The sequence below is a fragment of the Prionailurus bengalensis genome, chromosome D2 (genome assembly GCF_016509475.1).
Source record: "Prionailurus bengalensis isolate Pbe53 chromosome D2, Fcat_Pben_1.1_paternal_pri, whole genome shotgun sequence".
Classification (NCBI taxonomy): Eukaryota; Metazoa; Chordata; class Mammalia; order Carnivora; family Felidae; genus Prionailurus; species Prionailurus bengalensis.
The window spans coordinates 55,211,424-55,227,531 of NC_057351.1; the positions used below are offsets into that span (position 1 = coordinate 55,211,424).

General features: G+C 46.2%; 1 protein-coding gene across 2 annotated transcripts; it reads right to left on the bottom strand.

Annotated features, from left to right (window-relative positions):
- Nucleotides 1-1,010: 1,010 nt before the first annotated feature.
- OPALIN (oligodendrocytic myelin paranodal and inner loop protein) lies at nucleotides 1,011-14,336 on the bottom strand. 2 transcript variants are annotated; one of them, XM_043597118.1, is made up of 6 exons: nucleotides 13,619-14,336; nucleotides 10,902-10,937; nucleotides 7,031-7,066; nucleotides 5,906-6,025; nucleotides 4,251-4,307; nucleotides 1,011-1,621 (listed from the first exon to the last, which is right to left on the bottom strand). In XM_043597118.1, exons 1-6 carry the CDS (start codon nucleotides 13,619-13,621, stop codon nucleotides 1,445-1,447), a joined length of 429 nt encoding a protein of 142 aa, XP_043453053.1. In that variant the 5' UTR covers nucleotides 13,622-14,336; the 3' UTR covers nucleotides 1,011-1,444. The 2 variants fall into 2 exon arrangements, with proteins under 2 accessions (XP_043453053.1, XP_043453054.1); XM_043597119.1 differs by lacking the exons at nucleotides 7,031-7,066; nucleotides 10,902-10,937 and having other exon boundaries at nucleotides 13,619-14,333.
- Nucleotides 14,337-16,108: the final 1,772 nt, after the last annotated feature.

The window sequence follows — 16,108 nt, forward strand, 5'->3', positions numbered from 1 at the left end:
GAGAGAAGATTCTGGAGGAGGGGGTCCCTTCTGGAGGAGGGGGTACTAACTCACTTTGCTCAAGCCATTGTCTGCTCCTTCTCTCAGCCATGGAGCTGCTTCCCTGGGCACCCAGCACAAGGCCACACACGAGATGTATTCCCACTGCTTTCATTCAGAAGTACAACTTCTTAAACGTCAAAGGAATATATCCCCTATTTTCTATCTCTGAGTCTCTCTCTGGATCTTAGTGGCCCTTTTCTTCTCAGGGAGATACTCTTTGTTGGTCTTTTCATCTTGGGACACTCCCCAGGTAAGGGAGGCGGCTTTGAAAGCACGTGTTGGCATTGGCAGTAACTGGGTTTGTAGAACCTGTTCTTAGTTATTTGAAGAAGAGGGTCATGTTTCTGAGCCATCAGAGGCCCTAGGGTGAGAAAGAAATGTCTCCACAACATATCAGAGTGGAATTGGTGGATGGATCCTGATATGCCGTGGACTCAGGCTCTCCCATTAGGAGACCCTGCCTGTTCACCAGCAATGGCCCCGCATGGCAGAACCAGGACTCCCGGAAGCTCCATCACAGAAGCAATGTTGAAGTCCTGGCCTGAGCCAGCTGATGTGTCTTCAGGCTTTCCTCAGATGGCAAGAAAATTGCTGCTTAGCCCATCCCTTTGGTCCTGTGTTCATCCAGAGTCCTCTTGCCCTCTCTTCCTGCCAGTGAGTTTTTCCCCACGCAAGTCCAAGGACGTGAGCCTTTCTCTCCATTCTCACAAAATGGATATGGCCCTCATTTCTAATCTCCTGGAACGACCTTTGCCTTCACTCCACCCTATTTGCCCTCAACACACACACACACACACACACACACACACAGAGGGAGAGAGAGTCTACTGCAGAATTGCCTTCCTTAAATACTCTTTGAGCACAGACACAAATGGGAGCATGTGCTACCCCTGTAGTCAGGGAACATATGGCTCCACAGGATTTCTACCTTGAGATGTTCAGAAATAAGAAACTGCTTCCCCTCATAATCCAATTTAAGTTTTATTTATATCCCAACTTGCACCATGCTGACCTTGGCCAACCTTCCCACAGAAGCCAGGTCTGATGATTTTTTTTTTTTTGAGAAAAGAGATGTGAAAAAAGATAAGGCAAAACACACAGAAATCAAGTCCCTTCCCCAAAATCATAAAGAAAAGAAAAGCATAGGTCAGGAATAGGATCAAAGGGCTCCTTCTGGACCTCACTTGGTGCTTCGCCGCTTATTAAACAACAAGATCCGAGTGTTGGAATGAACCTTTAGCTCTGTCACCTACAGAGACAAACCAACCTGAAAGTTTTCCAGATCTACACATGAAATTTAGATAGGTTAAGAAGCAGCTTGGCATCTCTCCTCATTCCAAGCAAAAATCCATGGGTTTTCAGCTCTGTTCCAGCTCCATATCTTCTCCTTGACTGAAATGCGTCATTCCAGACTCAGTCTGGGCATAAGCCACCACAATCCCCGTCTTCTCTCCGTTTCAACAGTAGGACGGTAAGTGTCATGCATGGGTTCCTCACTTCCTGCTACAGTCCTCACATATATGTGGGCTTCTTCTGCTCCCGTAATATTCTTCTCATGTGTGGGTGACCTCCTAGGATTCTTGAGAAAACAAAAAACAGGGTTTTCAAAAATAGAGCAAAGAAAGACCTCTGCTTCTGGCCAAACAGCAACCAGATTTACCCTCCCGCCTGAACAACCAGAAGTCAAAAAAAACATTTAAAACAAGTTTTCAAGACGCTGGACATCAGGCAAGAAAGGATGTGATCCTTGAGAGACAGAAAACAAATGAGGAGAGGCCTATAATTGCCAAGCTTAGTGCCTTGGTAGGTTTTTTTCTGGCCACTCCACTCTCTTTTGTTTCATGTTAGCATGGTATTTCTTTTTCATTCCTTTCACCTTTAATTTATTAGTATCTTTATATTTAAATTGAGTTTTTCCAGCCAGTATTTGGTTGGATCTTGTTTTTATATTCAATCTGATGTAAATTTTGATTTTTATATCTCTGCCTTTTAATTGGGATATTTAGACTATTTACATTTTTAAAAATATTTTGCAGATCTTTTTTTTTTAGAGAGAGAGAGAGAGGAAGAGAGTGTAAGCAGGGGAGAGGGGTAGAGGGAGGGAGGGAGAGAGGGGGGCGGCAGAGAATCTCAAGCAGGCTCCATGCTCAGTGTAGAGCCCAATGAAGGGCTTGATCTCAAGACCCTGGGATCATGACCCAGGACAAAATCAAGAGTCAACCAACTGAGCCACCCAGGTGTCCCTATACCATTTACATTTAGTGAACTCACTGATGTGGTTGAGTTTAAATGTACCATCTTCCTATTTGTTTTCTCTTCATTCTGTCCACTCACTGCTATTTAAAAATTTTTCCCTGCCTTCTTCCATACAGATTTTAGTAGCCTTTTATTGAGTTCCCTGTAAAAAAATCTGTTGGGATTTATATTGGAATCCATATTTATCGTATAGATTGATTTGAGGTTGTTTGACATCTTTACCTCTTGAGTCTTTCTATCCAGAAGTGTGGTATGTAACTCCCGTTATTTAGGTCCTATTTAATACTTTTTACTGAAGTTTTATTATTCCCCATAAAGGGGTTACAGTTTTTGTTAGATTTATTCCTTAGCAGTCTACATATTTTTAATACCTCTACAAAATGGCATTTTTAAAAATTACTTTTTCCTTTGGTTGTTAATGACTTTTAGAAATGCAAATTGCTTTTGTATATTGATCTCATATCCAGGCAACTTGTTAAAGTCTTTCCTTAATTCTAATAATTTATCTGTAGATACTTTGGCTTTTCTGTGTAGATGATCATATCATCTGGAAATAATGACATTCTGTTTCTTCTTTTCCAGTCTTACAATTTCTACTTCTTTTTCTTCCTTATTCTATTTCTTTTTTAGTATTTATTGAGATATAATTGACAAACAAAATTGTAAGATCTTTAAGGAGTATGATGTAATTATTCGATATATGTACACATTGTGAAAGAATCTCCCCCTCTCAAGTTAATTTCTACTTCTTTTATTTTTAATGTTTATTCATTTTTGAAAGACACAGAGAGAGCACAGGCCGGGGTGGGGCAAGAGAAAGGGGGACACAGAATCCGAAGCAGGCTTCAGGCTCTGAGCTGTCAGCACCAGAGCCCGACGTGGGCTCGAACTCATGAACCACGAGATCACGACCTGAGCCGAAGTCGGACGCTCAACCGACTGAGCCACCCAGGCGCCCCTCTACTTCTTTTTCTTATCCTACTGCATTGACTAGGACCTAAAGTACAGTACTGAATAGAATTCAGTATTGAATAGATCATCCTTGTTTTGTTTCCAATCTTAAAGAGAATTCATTAATATTTTACCTTTAGATATGATGTTTGCTGTAAATTTGTAAAAAGATGTCTTCTTTCAGGTTAAGAAGTTCCTATTCTGGTTTCAGTTGGCTAAGAGTTCGCATCACAAATGGCTGTTTAATTTATTTGGACTGTCTTCTGTTGAGATGGTCACACAATTTTTCTCTTTCAATTTGTCAGTGAAATAAATAATACTGATTTTCTTTTTTTTTTTTTTTTTTTTAATTTTTTTTTTCAACATTTATTTATTTTTGGGACAGAGAGAGACAGAGCATGAACCGGGGAGGGGCAGAGAGAGAGGGAGACACAGAATCGGAAACAGGCTCCAGGCTCCGAGCCATCAGCCCAGAGCCTGACGCAGGGCTCGAACTCACGGACCGCGAGATCGTGACCTGGCTGAAGTCGGACGCTCAACCGACTGCGCCACCCAGGCGCCCCTGATTTTCTTTTTTTAAAGTTTATTTGTTTTGAGAGAGTGTGTGAGCATGAGTGGGGGAGGGGCTAAGAGAGCGAGAAAGAGAGAGAGAGAGAGAGAGAGAGAGAATCCCACGCAGGCTCCTTGCTGTCAGCGCAGTGCCCGATGCAGGGCTCGATGTCACAAACTGTGAGATCATGACCTGAGCTGAGATCAAGAGTCAGATGCCTAACTGAGACACCCAGGTGTCCCTAAATTGGCTTTCTAATATTAAATCAACCCTGAATTCCTGTCCAGCCAATAAACACACAGTGAGAACCTCCTTTGTGCCTGAGCTTCCCTGGGCCACCTCTTTTCCACATGTGCTCACACAGTACTTCTCCTGTACGTGGACGGCTTAAAAACCCTTAGCCTGCTTACTGTATCAATGATCTACAGTGATTTTAAACAAGAGTTCTTACCTCAGCAATCTTGGGATTGTCATAGATTTCTGAAATTTCACATGGCCTCTCACTTTCCTATGTTGGTAAAAATACATTTAAAAGGAAAGAATAAATGAAGGATCCCAGCATTCGCCCATGACCGTGATTAAAACCAATGGTTCTTAAACCTGCATGCACATAAGAATCATCAGAAAGCTTTAAAAACAAAACAAAGTAAGCAAACGGATAATAACCACCCCCTCAAAAATTCCATACATGAGAAATATCATTGTAAGTTACTTCGAAAAGAATCCCAGGTTGACAGTGGGGAGAAGTGGGTGGGAGCAGAGGTCAAACAAGATTGGCCACGTTTTGATAATTGAGTTCATTATACCATTCTCTTTACCTTAGTATATATTTAAAATTCTCCATGCCGTAGCCCTATTGTCCAGAGGTGCTAATTTAATCGGTTTTGGTGATTGGTATTTTTGTAGCCTCCTAGATGATTTTAAAGTGCATTGAAGAAGCTATGATTTAAATATTAACAACACCACCAACAACCATAATATGTCTTAATATGTTTAAAGTTTACAGCTTGTCAACACATCTTTACAACCATAATCCTAGTCCATCTTGACAACTTTGCCTACCTCTTAAAATAGGGAGGGCAGTTTTTCTGACCCCTATTGTGGAGTAGAGCGAACCAAGCCACAGAAAATGTGGAGGCTCTTGTTCAGGATCATATAACTCATAAAGTGGCAGAGCCCGGGGTAGAGCCTCGATTGTCTATCTCACGTTAACGTTTATTAACATGAGAACAACCAGGACTGTTCATGAATAGAGGACGGAATTAGAACCCAGAGTCCACACGACACCGTTGTATTATAACCACGGAAGCTTCTTGGATAGTGGTCTGGGGGGGGCTTTGACTTCTGAGCACGGTCTCCAGAGCAATCCGGCATTTGGAGGGGTGGAGTTGGTAGATTCCCTTGTGACTGATGTGTGCTCAGATGTAGAAAAAGGGCAAAGGGCAACAGAGCCGCATGCCTGTGGACATGTCCTCACCATAGACATGTCGGCACCTGTTCATCTCCTATCTTTCCTGAGATTATTTCCACTCTCTTTATGAAGCCCGCGCCCTTTTGGTTCTCGACTTTAAATTTTTTTTTTTCAATGTTTATTTATTTTGGGGACAGAGAGAGACAGAGCATGAACGGGGGAGGGGCAGAGAGAGAGGGAGACACAGAATCGGAAACAGGCTCCAGGCTCTGAGCCATCAGCCCAGAGCCCGACGCGGGGCTCGAACTCACAGACCGCGAGATCGTGACCTGGCTGAAGTCGGACGCTTAACCGACCGTGCCACCCAGGCGCCCCTTGGTTCTCGACTTTAGAGTACACACCCACAGTACAGACGTGTGTTTGCCGTGGCAACACACGTCCCCCTCCACTGCCACTTTTTGCCACCCCAGACACCATGCTTGTTGCCACAGATTTCCTGAAGCGAAGGTTGTGTGACACATCAGCTCTGCCTGGAGCGTACTATCTTCAGTCTGCGATAGAAATGGAGGGACAGGAACGTTCACCATCGTGTCCCCAGAAAACAGATTTGGATTCTGACACCCTCAGCCCGAAGCCAGTTCACTGAAATACTGATTCCTGCTCCTACATCTAGAACCAAAGAAGCTGCTGATCACCTCGGCGGACTCCTTGCTGCTGCTTCTTCGGCGAATCAGTATAAACAGTAAAGCCACCAGCAGGGCTGCGGCCACCAGGGACGGGATGCCGGCTGCTAACCCAAGAGAAGGCCCACAGTCCTGGCAAAAGAGAGAAGGGCAGAGTCAGCTCCTCCAAGAATAAAGGGAAAGTTCCATTGATTAAAAATAAAACAAAGCAACCCCCCACATGGCCTCTCAGTGTCATATACGAAATCAATGGGTAATAAAATACTGTGAAAACATGTTTGCAACATCCATGACAAATGACTCGTGGACTTAATTTACACGGTTTAAACCAATGGAAAAAGGGTGATAATCAAGTAGGAAAATGGGCAAAGGATATGAACAGGCCATTCTGTCTCATCAACATAGCAAAAGCTGAGAAACAATTCAAAACAGCTATTAGATACTAGTTTAACCTATCAATGTGGCAAAAAGTGAAAAGTTATATTCCACATCATTCGGACGTGAAGTTTTAAATTCATTTACAGTATATGCATTAAGCAATTAATTTTCAAATGTCCATTTTGCTTCAGTCTGAGTGGAAACAGCCATCCTTGTATCCACATAAGTTTTCAGATTTATAGATTATCTGGAAATATCAAAGATGATCTGCAGAATCCCTATAAACGCTCAGCTCTCATATATAACGTACATACAGGAAACTATATAAATCATAAATATATAGCTGGATGACTTTTCGCATGATGATCTCACACAGGTAACCAGCACCCAGATGAAAACACAAAACATTGCCGGAAGCCCTGAAGCCGCCCCATACTCCCAGCATGTGTAACCACTATCCTGAAATCCATCACCATACGTTAGTTTTGCTTCTGTTTGCCCGCATCATCTAGATGCACATGAAACGTATGTACTCTTTCGTGTCCAGCTTTTTCCTGCTTAACAAAGTCTGTGACTTTTGCATGCTCTCCTTCATTTTTAAGCTGAGTTGGTCATAAGGACAATTATTGAGCCGCCTTCTGTGCTTGGTGATGTATCGAACTTTAATCTTTAAAACAAAGGTAGGAAATGGCTGGAACATTATTATTTCCTTCTTATAAGTGACCAAACCAAGGCTCCATAATTTAGGGATATACTTACTGCTTCTTTTGCACCTGTAACAACTGGGGAGGAAGTCTGCGTGAAAAAAGAACACACATCTTAAAGAAACAAAATCTGCACATCATACAAGACAGTCCATCAAAGGTTAAGCGATCATGCCTAAAGTTTACCCCTTTGCTAAACTTTCTATTGAAAATAACATATGGCAATAACTGCCAAATAGAACCTTTCTTGGTTGCTTTCTACGTAAGAAGGAATGAAATTTGGCTATAAGGAGAGAGAATTCAGAAATTCTGGTGGTGTCTTTCTTATTCACCCTGTGGATGTGCAATAAAGCATTTTACAACTCAAAAAAGCTTTCTTCTGTCCCTAGCCCCCACAGCCTTTCCATCAGGCTTTGGACCACTTGTGACCATTGCTAGAAAGGAAACAAATATTGATACTGGTGGACGCAAGTTTCTTTAAGGAAGCCTTACCTGTTTTCAAATATGCAACAAAGCAAATAGCTTTGGGGGATAGCTGAAGTCGTGAATCTCTGTGAATACATGTGACCAGTTCATAGCTCCACTCAAGTGGGGGAACCAGATTTCATCCATTTATGAGATATTTCAGGTGAGAGTCTTGCCCAGATTAGCCACTAACCGGCGTAAACTACACGAAGTTGTGCCCTGTGAGGTTAAAAGCATATGTCCCTGGCTCACACGTGTCCAGAGTTAAATGGTGATTTCTCAACTCAGGCGAGGGGGCCTCATTTCTTCATCTACAAAATAAGGATGTTAGTACCTACCTCAAGGGCTGTTATGAGGGTCCAGTGAGCACCAGAAGTGTATGCTTTTGTCTTTCCCTTGAACTTGGCAAAGTTCTGGTCAGACCTGTCATTTACTTCATCATCAACCTCAGTGAGCACGCTGGAGTCCCTGGGGCCTGGGCTTTTACTTACTGTCTCTATCTTGCAGAAAATGAAATAGATCTTAGAGAAGTGATGGGTCTTTCCCAAGGTTCCAGGGGTAACCATAAATCGAATCTCACTTGGGTGTTTGAATTCCAAGCCCAGGTCTCTTTCTCAAAGAGCTCCCATCAGAGGGGGGATTTATACTTAAATGGTTACACTTTTACCTAAACACAGACTCCCCCCCCCCCCGCCCCTCAGTACCACTTTAATGCTGCTATCTGCCAAAAGTGTTCTGTTTCTCAGAGTGGTGGAAGAGTCCAATATTGTTTCAGGTAAGATGTTCTGTCTTTAGATTTTAGAAATTCACTTGGGCTGGCTTTGGCAAAAAGAAAAAAAAAGAGTTACCTCTAAAGATGCCGGGATGCTGCGTGGAGCCAAAGGCCAGCGGGCGTCTGGCTTCGCCGGGGACTGGAGCCATCCCTTGTGGGATCTCTCCATCTCTCCATCTCTCCTGGGCACCCTAACCTTTCACATGCACTCCTCTCTGCCTGTTTGCTTCCTTCTTTCTGTCTCCAGATGGGTTTTTCTGCTCTGCTAATTGTGCCCGCTCACAATTAGGGAGAACTTACTAAGTGCCTGTTCAAGTACTTCTCCTGTATTGGCTCATTTATTCTTCACAACAGCTCGTGAAGAAGGACAATAATGACTCCCGGTTTACAGATGAGAGGAGTGACGCACAGAGAAGTGAAGCCACTTGTGTGAGGTCACACAGCCCTAAGTGGTGGGTGCCAGGTGCTCTGGCTCCAGGGTCCATGCCCTTAACCACGGGGCTACACTGCCTTCCATGACCAAATGCCGCACCCCAACCCAGTGTTTGTACTTGACCTCCCAGTACTGTTCAGCAGAGACTGACTTGCGTGTGTGCCCTGTTCCAAACCCCCTGCAGACAGGCTCTGATGAGCCAGGTGTACCTCTCCCCTACCTCCCGGGGCACCGGCGCTCTGGGTCATTCACACCACAAGGGGAGGTCATGCAGGAGAATATAACTGCTGGGTAGGATGACCAACCACCTGGAGAACTTGCCCAGGATGTAGGACATCCGTGCTGAATCCAGACAGCCCCAGACTAACCGGGATGGTCGTTTACCCTACATAGGAGGAGGGGACAGTCCTCAGGGAAATGGGCTACTAACAAAGAAAGTACTACAAAAGGTGACGACTAGCATCATAAAGGCATCCGCCCTACCCCCCACTCACCACCGCTGCCCCCAGCAATGGCTTCTTGCTTCTCTGAGTTACCTTCATAGGCTAAGCCAAGCCAGGATTAGACAGAACCTGGGGTCTCTATACACCTGATGATTTCTCTGGGGGAAAAAGCAGCTGGGGGAATGTTCCAGCGGTGACCACATTACAAGATTTTGACAGGTGAAGAAGGAATAGGGACGTTTGTGTGAGGACAACAGGCAGAGGCTGAAGCAGGGAGCAGAGCAAGTCAGGCCTCTGCCAGGAGGGTAGGGTGGGTGCCCGGGGAGGTGAGGTACAGAGATCCAGGGTGGCCGGGAGCGGGCACCAGAAGGCAGGCCATGAGTCACAAGGTGGCACCTTTCCACTGCTTTCCGGGCTGTGCCCCCAAGTTACAGTAAAAACGAACACTGGCCGGGCCACCTGGATGGCTCAGTAGGTTACGCGACCAACTTCAGCTCAGGTCACGGTCTTACAGTTCATGAGTTCAAGCCCCAGGTGGGGCTCTGTGCTGACAGCTCGGAGCCTGGAGCCTGTTTCAGATTCTGTGTCTCCCTCTCTCTCTGACCCTCCCCCATTCATGCTCTCTCTCTGTCTCAAAAATAAATAAACATTAAAAAAAAAATGAACTGTCTACCCCTCTCTCTGCCCCTCCCTCGCTCGTGCTCTGTCTCTCTCTCTCTCAAAAATAAATAAACATTAAAAAAAAATTTTTTTTTAAATGAACCCTGGCTTAGGCATCCTCCAATCAGGTAAATGCAGTTTATTCTCTTTGAGTCACCATGTAACTTATCAGAAAAGTTTGGCACGGCTAAACCCACTAAAAATCTGGGCCGGGAAAGTGCCCAGCTCCATCATAGCAGCACCACTGGTCAGAAAACAACCCTGGCTGCGTTATCTCCACACAACAGGAGGACAGAAGACAGAAGGGCGGCTATGGGCTGAGACTATACGCCATCATCAACCGACAATCTCCGTGTGACTTGCAGCTACAGGCCAGACTCGAGAGCCATAAACTGTTCATTCTTGTCGCCCCAACAATGCCCCTTCTAGAACATACACTAAGGAAATGCAGACAAGGATTTAGCTATAACAATTTTGATGACAAAATTATTCCTAATTGTGGTTAACCGATTAAAGAGATAATTCACTTGAAGGAATACCATGTGACTATCCTCAGTTACGGTTATAAAGGCTGATGGAAAATTTTTATCACAGAATCTGTATAAAATCATGCGTGGTACAGAGACAACAAAAGTCAAAATATATGTAAAGTCAAACAGGACTAGAAGGAGAAGCACCAAGGTTTCCCGCTGATGGGAATTTAGGTGTTTTGATTTTTTTTTCTATTTTCCTTTTAAAATGTTTATTTAGGGGTGCCCGGGTGGCTCAGTCGGTTGAGCACCCAACTCCTGATTTGAGCTCAGGCCATGATCCCAGAGTCGTGGGATTGAGCCCTGCATCAGGCTCTGTGCTGAGTGTGGAGCCTGCTTAAGATTCTCTGTCTCTCTCTGTCTCTCTGTTTCTCCCTCTCTCTCTGTCTTCCTCTGCCCCTCTCCCCTGCTCACACTCTCTCTTTCTAAAAAACAAGTATTTATGATTTTTATAATTGAAAACATTTGTCTCAGTGGCATCCCCCCCCCCCAACTATTCATAAGTCCTTTGACAACCGGCCACTTATCCCCTGGCGTGAGCTCTGTGTGATGTGCTCTGCCCCCCTCCCCACCCCCAGTCAGATGTGCTGACTTGCCTGGTGCCCAGAGCCTGCTGCACTTACCGTGTTGGTCGTCAGTGTGAAGTTCAGTGAGAAACTCTGGAGGAGAGAAGGAAATATTAAGGCTCCAGGAATGGTCAGTCAGGCTCCAGACCCCCTACCAACTGTCACTCACCCTGGTGGGTCACAAGAAAACTTACTAATTCCACAGGCTCAGTCACCTCCCAATTTCTGCTCCCAATCTCGGTCTCCAAAGACAGAAAGGGAGCAGAGGAGGCTGGGATCAGGAGTTCCTCCCTCAATATCAAGTCAACCTCACCCCCCTCTCCCCTCCTCAGATCCCCAGCCGAGGTCAGATTAAGGGGCCAGCCAGTGATTGGCTGAGGGGTCCCAACCCAGAGGGCAGCAAAGACAGTACTAAAAATTCAGCAAAGTATTGAAAATTGTTTTTCCCCAGAACTCCTTTTAGGGAGGGAATTGTGTGAGTTTTTATTTTTTTACTTGAGAGAGAGAGAGAGCAGGGGAAAGGGGCAGAGGGAAAGAGAGAGAATCTCAAGTAGGCTCCATGCCCAGCCCAAAGCCCAAGGTGGGGCTTGATCCCAAGACCCTGGGATCATGACCTGAGCTGAAATCAAGAGTCAGATGCTCAACTGACTGAGCCACCCAAGCGCCCCAAGGGAATTGTGTGAGTTTAAAAGCATTTGGTACTTTCTGTTGGGGGTAGGAAGTAAGACCCACAAGGGTCATGCTCCAACAAGAACACCTGCTCCTTAACCCCGTTCCCAGGAGGCAGAACCTGAGAAAGACAAGGCTTTAGTTTGTGCTGAGTCTCAGGCACAGGTTCTGGGCTGAAGTGCAGCTACTCAGGACAACAGAGGAGAGGGTAAACCTTCTGCACACCCCCTCACTCAGCACCCAGCCTCACCTCTCCCCCAAATGTGGAGCCATATTGAAAGACTGTGAGCTCACTGAGGCGCCAAGTCGTGAGCCTGCCCAGACCCTCCAGCAGCTCCTTCCTCCTCCCTCTCCCCATGCTCTGTCACCGCAGTTTGGGCTAGCCAATGCCACTCTTTCAGGCTGCTCTTTACCGAGACCAAGATAGACACTCTTCTGGGACAATGTTAGAGCAAGAGGAATATCTGGGCCACCTTAGGTCAGGGTCTTCTTGCTCAAGGCTCCTAACCACTGTCCTTCAGGCCAATACCAACCAAGCCCAGAGATGCTGCAAGGACTCTCGGTGGTCACGGTATTGAACACAGCTGCCCAGAGCCTTATCTCATCAGTGAATACTGGGTACTGATGTCAGCAGGCCCAAGACAAAGCTTCCTTTGGGGGGAAGCAAAAGGGGGGGGCAGCAAGTGGGCCATTGCATGTGCTGTTTATCAATATCTGGATGACGAAGATTTTGGCCAATTCCAGAAAGACATTCATATTTTGTAGAGACACAGTGCGGTGCCCTCGTGGAAAGAAAAACATCACATACATTTGGGGTGGGGGGGGGGAGAATCTGACACAGTACCCTTCAGAGAGGCAGCTGGGTGGGCTGAGGCTTGGAGCCTCCTGATCTGGATTCCAGTCCAGACGCAGCCACTTAGTAACTGTGTGACCTTGGAAAAGTGACTCAGACTCTCAGGTCTCCACTTCCTCCCAGCAACTCTATTCTCCCAGGCTCAGTTTTTGCATCCTTAAAAGAGGGATAATGTTAACTCGCCCTGCCCATCCCGCAGGATAAGCCCAAAGGAAACAACATCTGTAACTGCTCCTTCCAAACAGTAAAATACTCCAGGTGTGTAGGGGTGGGGGGAATCACACGGTGTCACGTTCTTTAAGACCTGGCCAGCATGGAGCAGGGCACAGGGAAGCCACTTGGGAAGTTCCTATTGGATGGAATTGCATGCATAGATTAGCAACATTCCAAGTACAGGGATTTGCCACAATACACTTATTGCTGGTCTAAGCAGCATACAATATTTTCAGATGAAGGCACATTAGGAGCTCACTGGTCAAGTGTCACTCATTATGAGTTTGCCATTTGTGAGGGGAAGGAGGGAGAGACAGGATAATTACTCACTGTTATTGAGGGGACACTGTGTGTCAGACACCGCATGCATAAGCGCCCCATAAGGGGAAGGCCATCGTCCCTACGTGGTGAGTGTGGGGACCCAGACCAAGATAGGTTGCTGGCAAGTGGTCTGGGTCTGGTTAGATCATGGATCTTCCTAACTCCAAAGCCAGAATTCATCTCCTTCTAATAACCTCTTTAACAAAGGAGCCACAGAAGCCTCTTCTAACTTAGCAAACTTCTTTTGATTGAGTCACGCCCAAATATGTGTCACAAGTCAGTAAGAAAATCAGAACACTTCCAATGCAACTCGCCAGTATCTATGTTGCAGATCACGTAACGGAAGGCGGACTGAGCAAGTGAGAAGGGTGGGGATCACACCCCCTGCTTCAACTGGGAAATGAATTTAGCTGAAACATGTGCTTTGCGCCCTTGTTATGTGTGTGTGTGTGTGTGTGTGTGTGTGTGTTTGGGGGGGGTTTAAAAGCAAAATGTTAATATTAAAATGAAAGATGAGATCAGCAAATATTAGAGGAGAATTGATTTAATGATTAGTATTTTGCTTATAGGAAAATAATAAAACACCAAGTCCCTTGAAGTCACAGCACCCAGAGTAGAGTCACGTTTGCAGTACGAGATGTGAGCTTTAAATGCCTGGGAGTTGTTTTTTATAGTGAGGAAGGAAGGCAGGGTGAGAAAAGATGCTAGCCTTACTCACCATTTCTGACAGCCTCCCGAGAACCTTCTCCGGACGCCGCCCTCGGCAAGCTCCTTTCTTGCTGGTGTTACTGGCTTCTGTCTCACATCTGTAGAACACCCAGCTGGGAGGGCAAGGGTGACACAAGGGGTGTGGCCCCGTGAGAGCTCTGGCCAAGCCTTGTATGGCCAGGGGAGTAGCCGAGTCCTCCGCCCACCCGTCGGGGAGATGGCGTCCTGCTTCATGGTCACCGTGTATGGCCCGGGTCAGCCTCCCTCCTTGTTTTCATTTTCTCTCTTACTTTCCAGGCTCGTTCCTCTGCAAAGAACCCACGGCTGGCTTGAGAGCTTGGTGGCTTCTGCGGCCAGTGGTTCTTTACAAACAATGGGTTACACAGGCCGAGGCTGGCCGCACCCTCCCCTGCTGCAGGCTTCGGTGTTGACCACTGTCCCGGCAACGATGGGGTCAGCACCCCACCAGCGTCAACGCCGAGGATGCCCGTGTGACGGTGTTGGAGCCTGCTCTGTGTTTGAGGGACCGCAGTGAACACACTCCCTGGTCAATGAGCTGCCTGGTGGGGAGTTTGACCTTGCCCCCCTTCTGCTCTCGCGTGTTGAGTGGGGACCTTCCTAGGGCTGGAGGAAGCCGCTGACATGGACTGCTTTATATCTTGTATGAGTTCTTTGTTAAGAGTTTGCTTCTTTAAAACACTGAGAGAGCTGGAGTCCCAAGCCAACGAAACAACACAATTATGACCAAGACATTTGGTCACTTAAATGAATGCATTCATCATGATTCAACAAATCTTTTTGACAGCTCCTGTATGTCGAGGGGTTTTCTGGGTGTGGTTCTGGGCCTCGGTGATAAAGACAAATGAGGACCCAACTCTTGAGGAATGTATGTTCCAGCAAGGGCAGACAGACCCCAATCGGAACAAGGGAGACCCCCTAGGAGAGGAGCAGACGAAGTGATCGGAGTGACTGGTAAACAGTTGTTCTAGATGGCCCTGAGAGGTGACCCTTAGGGTGCGCGTGAAAGAGGAGAAGATGGTCCCAGGGAGCGGGAACAGCATATGCAAAGCCCCGGGGCTGAAGCAGGCACAGCCTGGAAGGAGGTCTATGTGCCTGAAGCAACATAAACCAGGGGAGTGACCTCAGAAGGAGGAAGACACAGTGAGTTACAAAGGTGGAGTTTCAGAAACAAAAGAAATAAAGAAAAAAAGAGACAAACAAAAAAAACCCCAGAATCTTAAATATAGAGAACAAACTGGGGGTGGGTAATATAGGTGAGGGACATTAAGAGTACATTTATCACGATGAGCATCGAGTAATGTGTAGAACCACTATTGTGTACTCCTCAAACTAATATAACACTGTGTGTTAACCATACTGGGAATGAATGAATGAATGAATGAATAAGATGTCTTAACAACAACAACAGAAACAACGACAAAAGACAGAAAGAGTAAGGGGACGGATTGGGTGAGCATGGCAGGGCTCGGTGAGATTTCCGTCGTAGAGTGGAAGTCTTTCAAGAGTTTAAGGGGGAGAGGAGCACTAGCTAAGCGATGTTGACAAAGATCGTCTTCTCCGGGAGGTCTGGATTACAGCAGAGGAGTATTTTCCCGGAGACTGGCTGGCAGAGTGCAAAGAACAATGAGCACCTTTCAGTGCTGGTGACTGCAAAAGACAGAAGGGTCCTAAAACCCTGACACTCCACGTGCAGCACAAGACAGTCGCATGAGCGGTTTGGCATTTAAGTCATTTTGCATTAAGACCAATCTGAGTGTTTTAAAAAACATGGTTCCTTATGACCCTTCCCTGATAGGACCCACAAAATTCCAAAAATACCCCAAAGTCTCCTCATCTGGTCATCCCGAGAAGACTGTCCTCGATTAGATGGAACCTCTGTCTTTGGGCTAAAAATGACCCTGCATCACAGGAAACGAGACACTCAATTTGCTCTGTTTGAAGAGGGCTTATTCAAAGGACCATTTGTAAAGGTCCCCCTCGGGGGATAATGCAGTGCCCCAGGATTACACCTGCAGAGTGTCATCACCACCCCTGGGCCTGAAGAGGGGAAGAGAGCTACCAGCGCCCAGAGAGACAGGGCCACTTCATAGGAGCTGTGCCCTTCAGTTCTAGATGCCAGACGTGGTCCTCAGGCACACAAGCAAAGTAGAGACAGGTGCTGAGGGACAAATGGTGTCTGTCTACCACATCTAGCTCGGTCATCACAGCACCCGGCTCCGCAACAAGTCTGGTGTCAGATTTCAAGCCTGTTTGGGTTCAAGAAAGGCGGCAACTTTGAAGCCATCTTGAGCTTCGCTCCTGACTTTCTGGGTCCAATAGGGAGCTCTGCTCTTGACCAGGCACTGGGTATTCACCTGAGAATAGAAAGCCACTGAGATGCTCCCCCTTTTCATATGTTCAAGTCCTGGGACATTGGAGAAAATATCATCAAGAGGCCCAAGCTTGTCTGAACTAGTAATACAAACCCAGGACACATCAA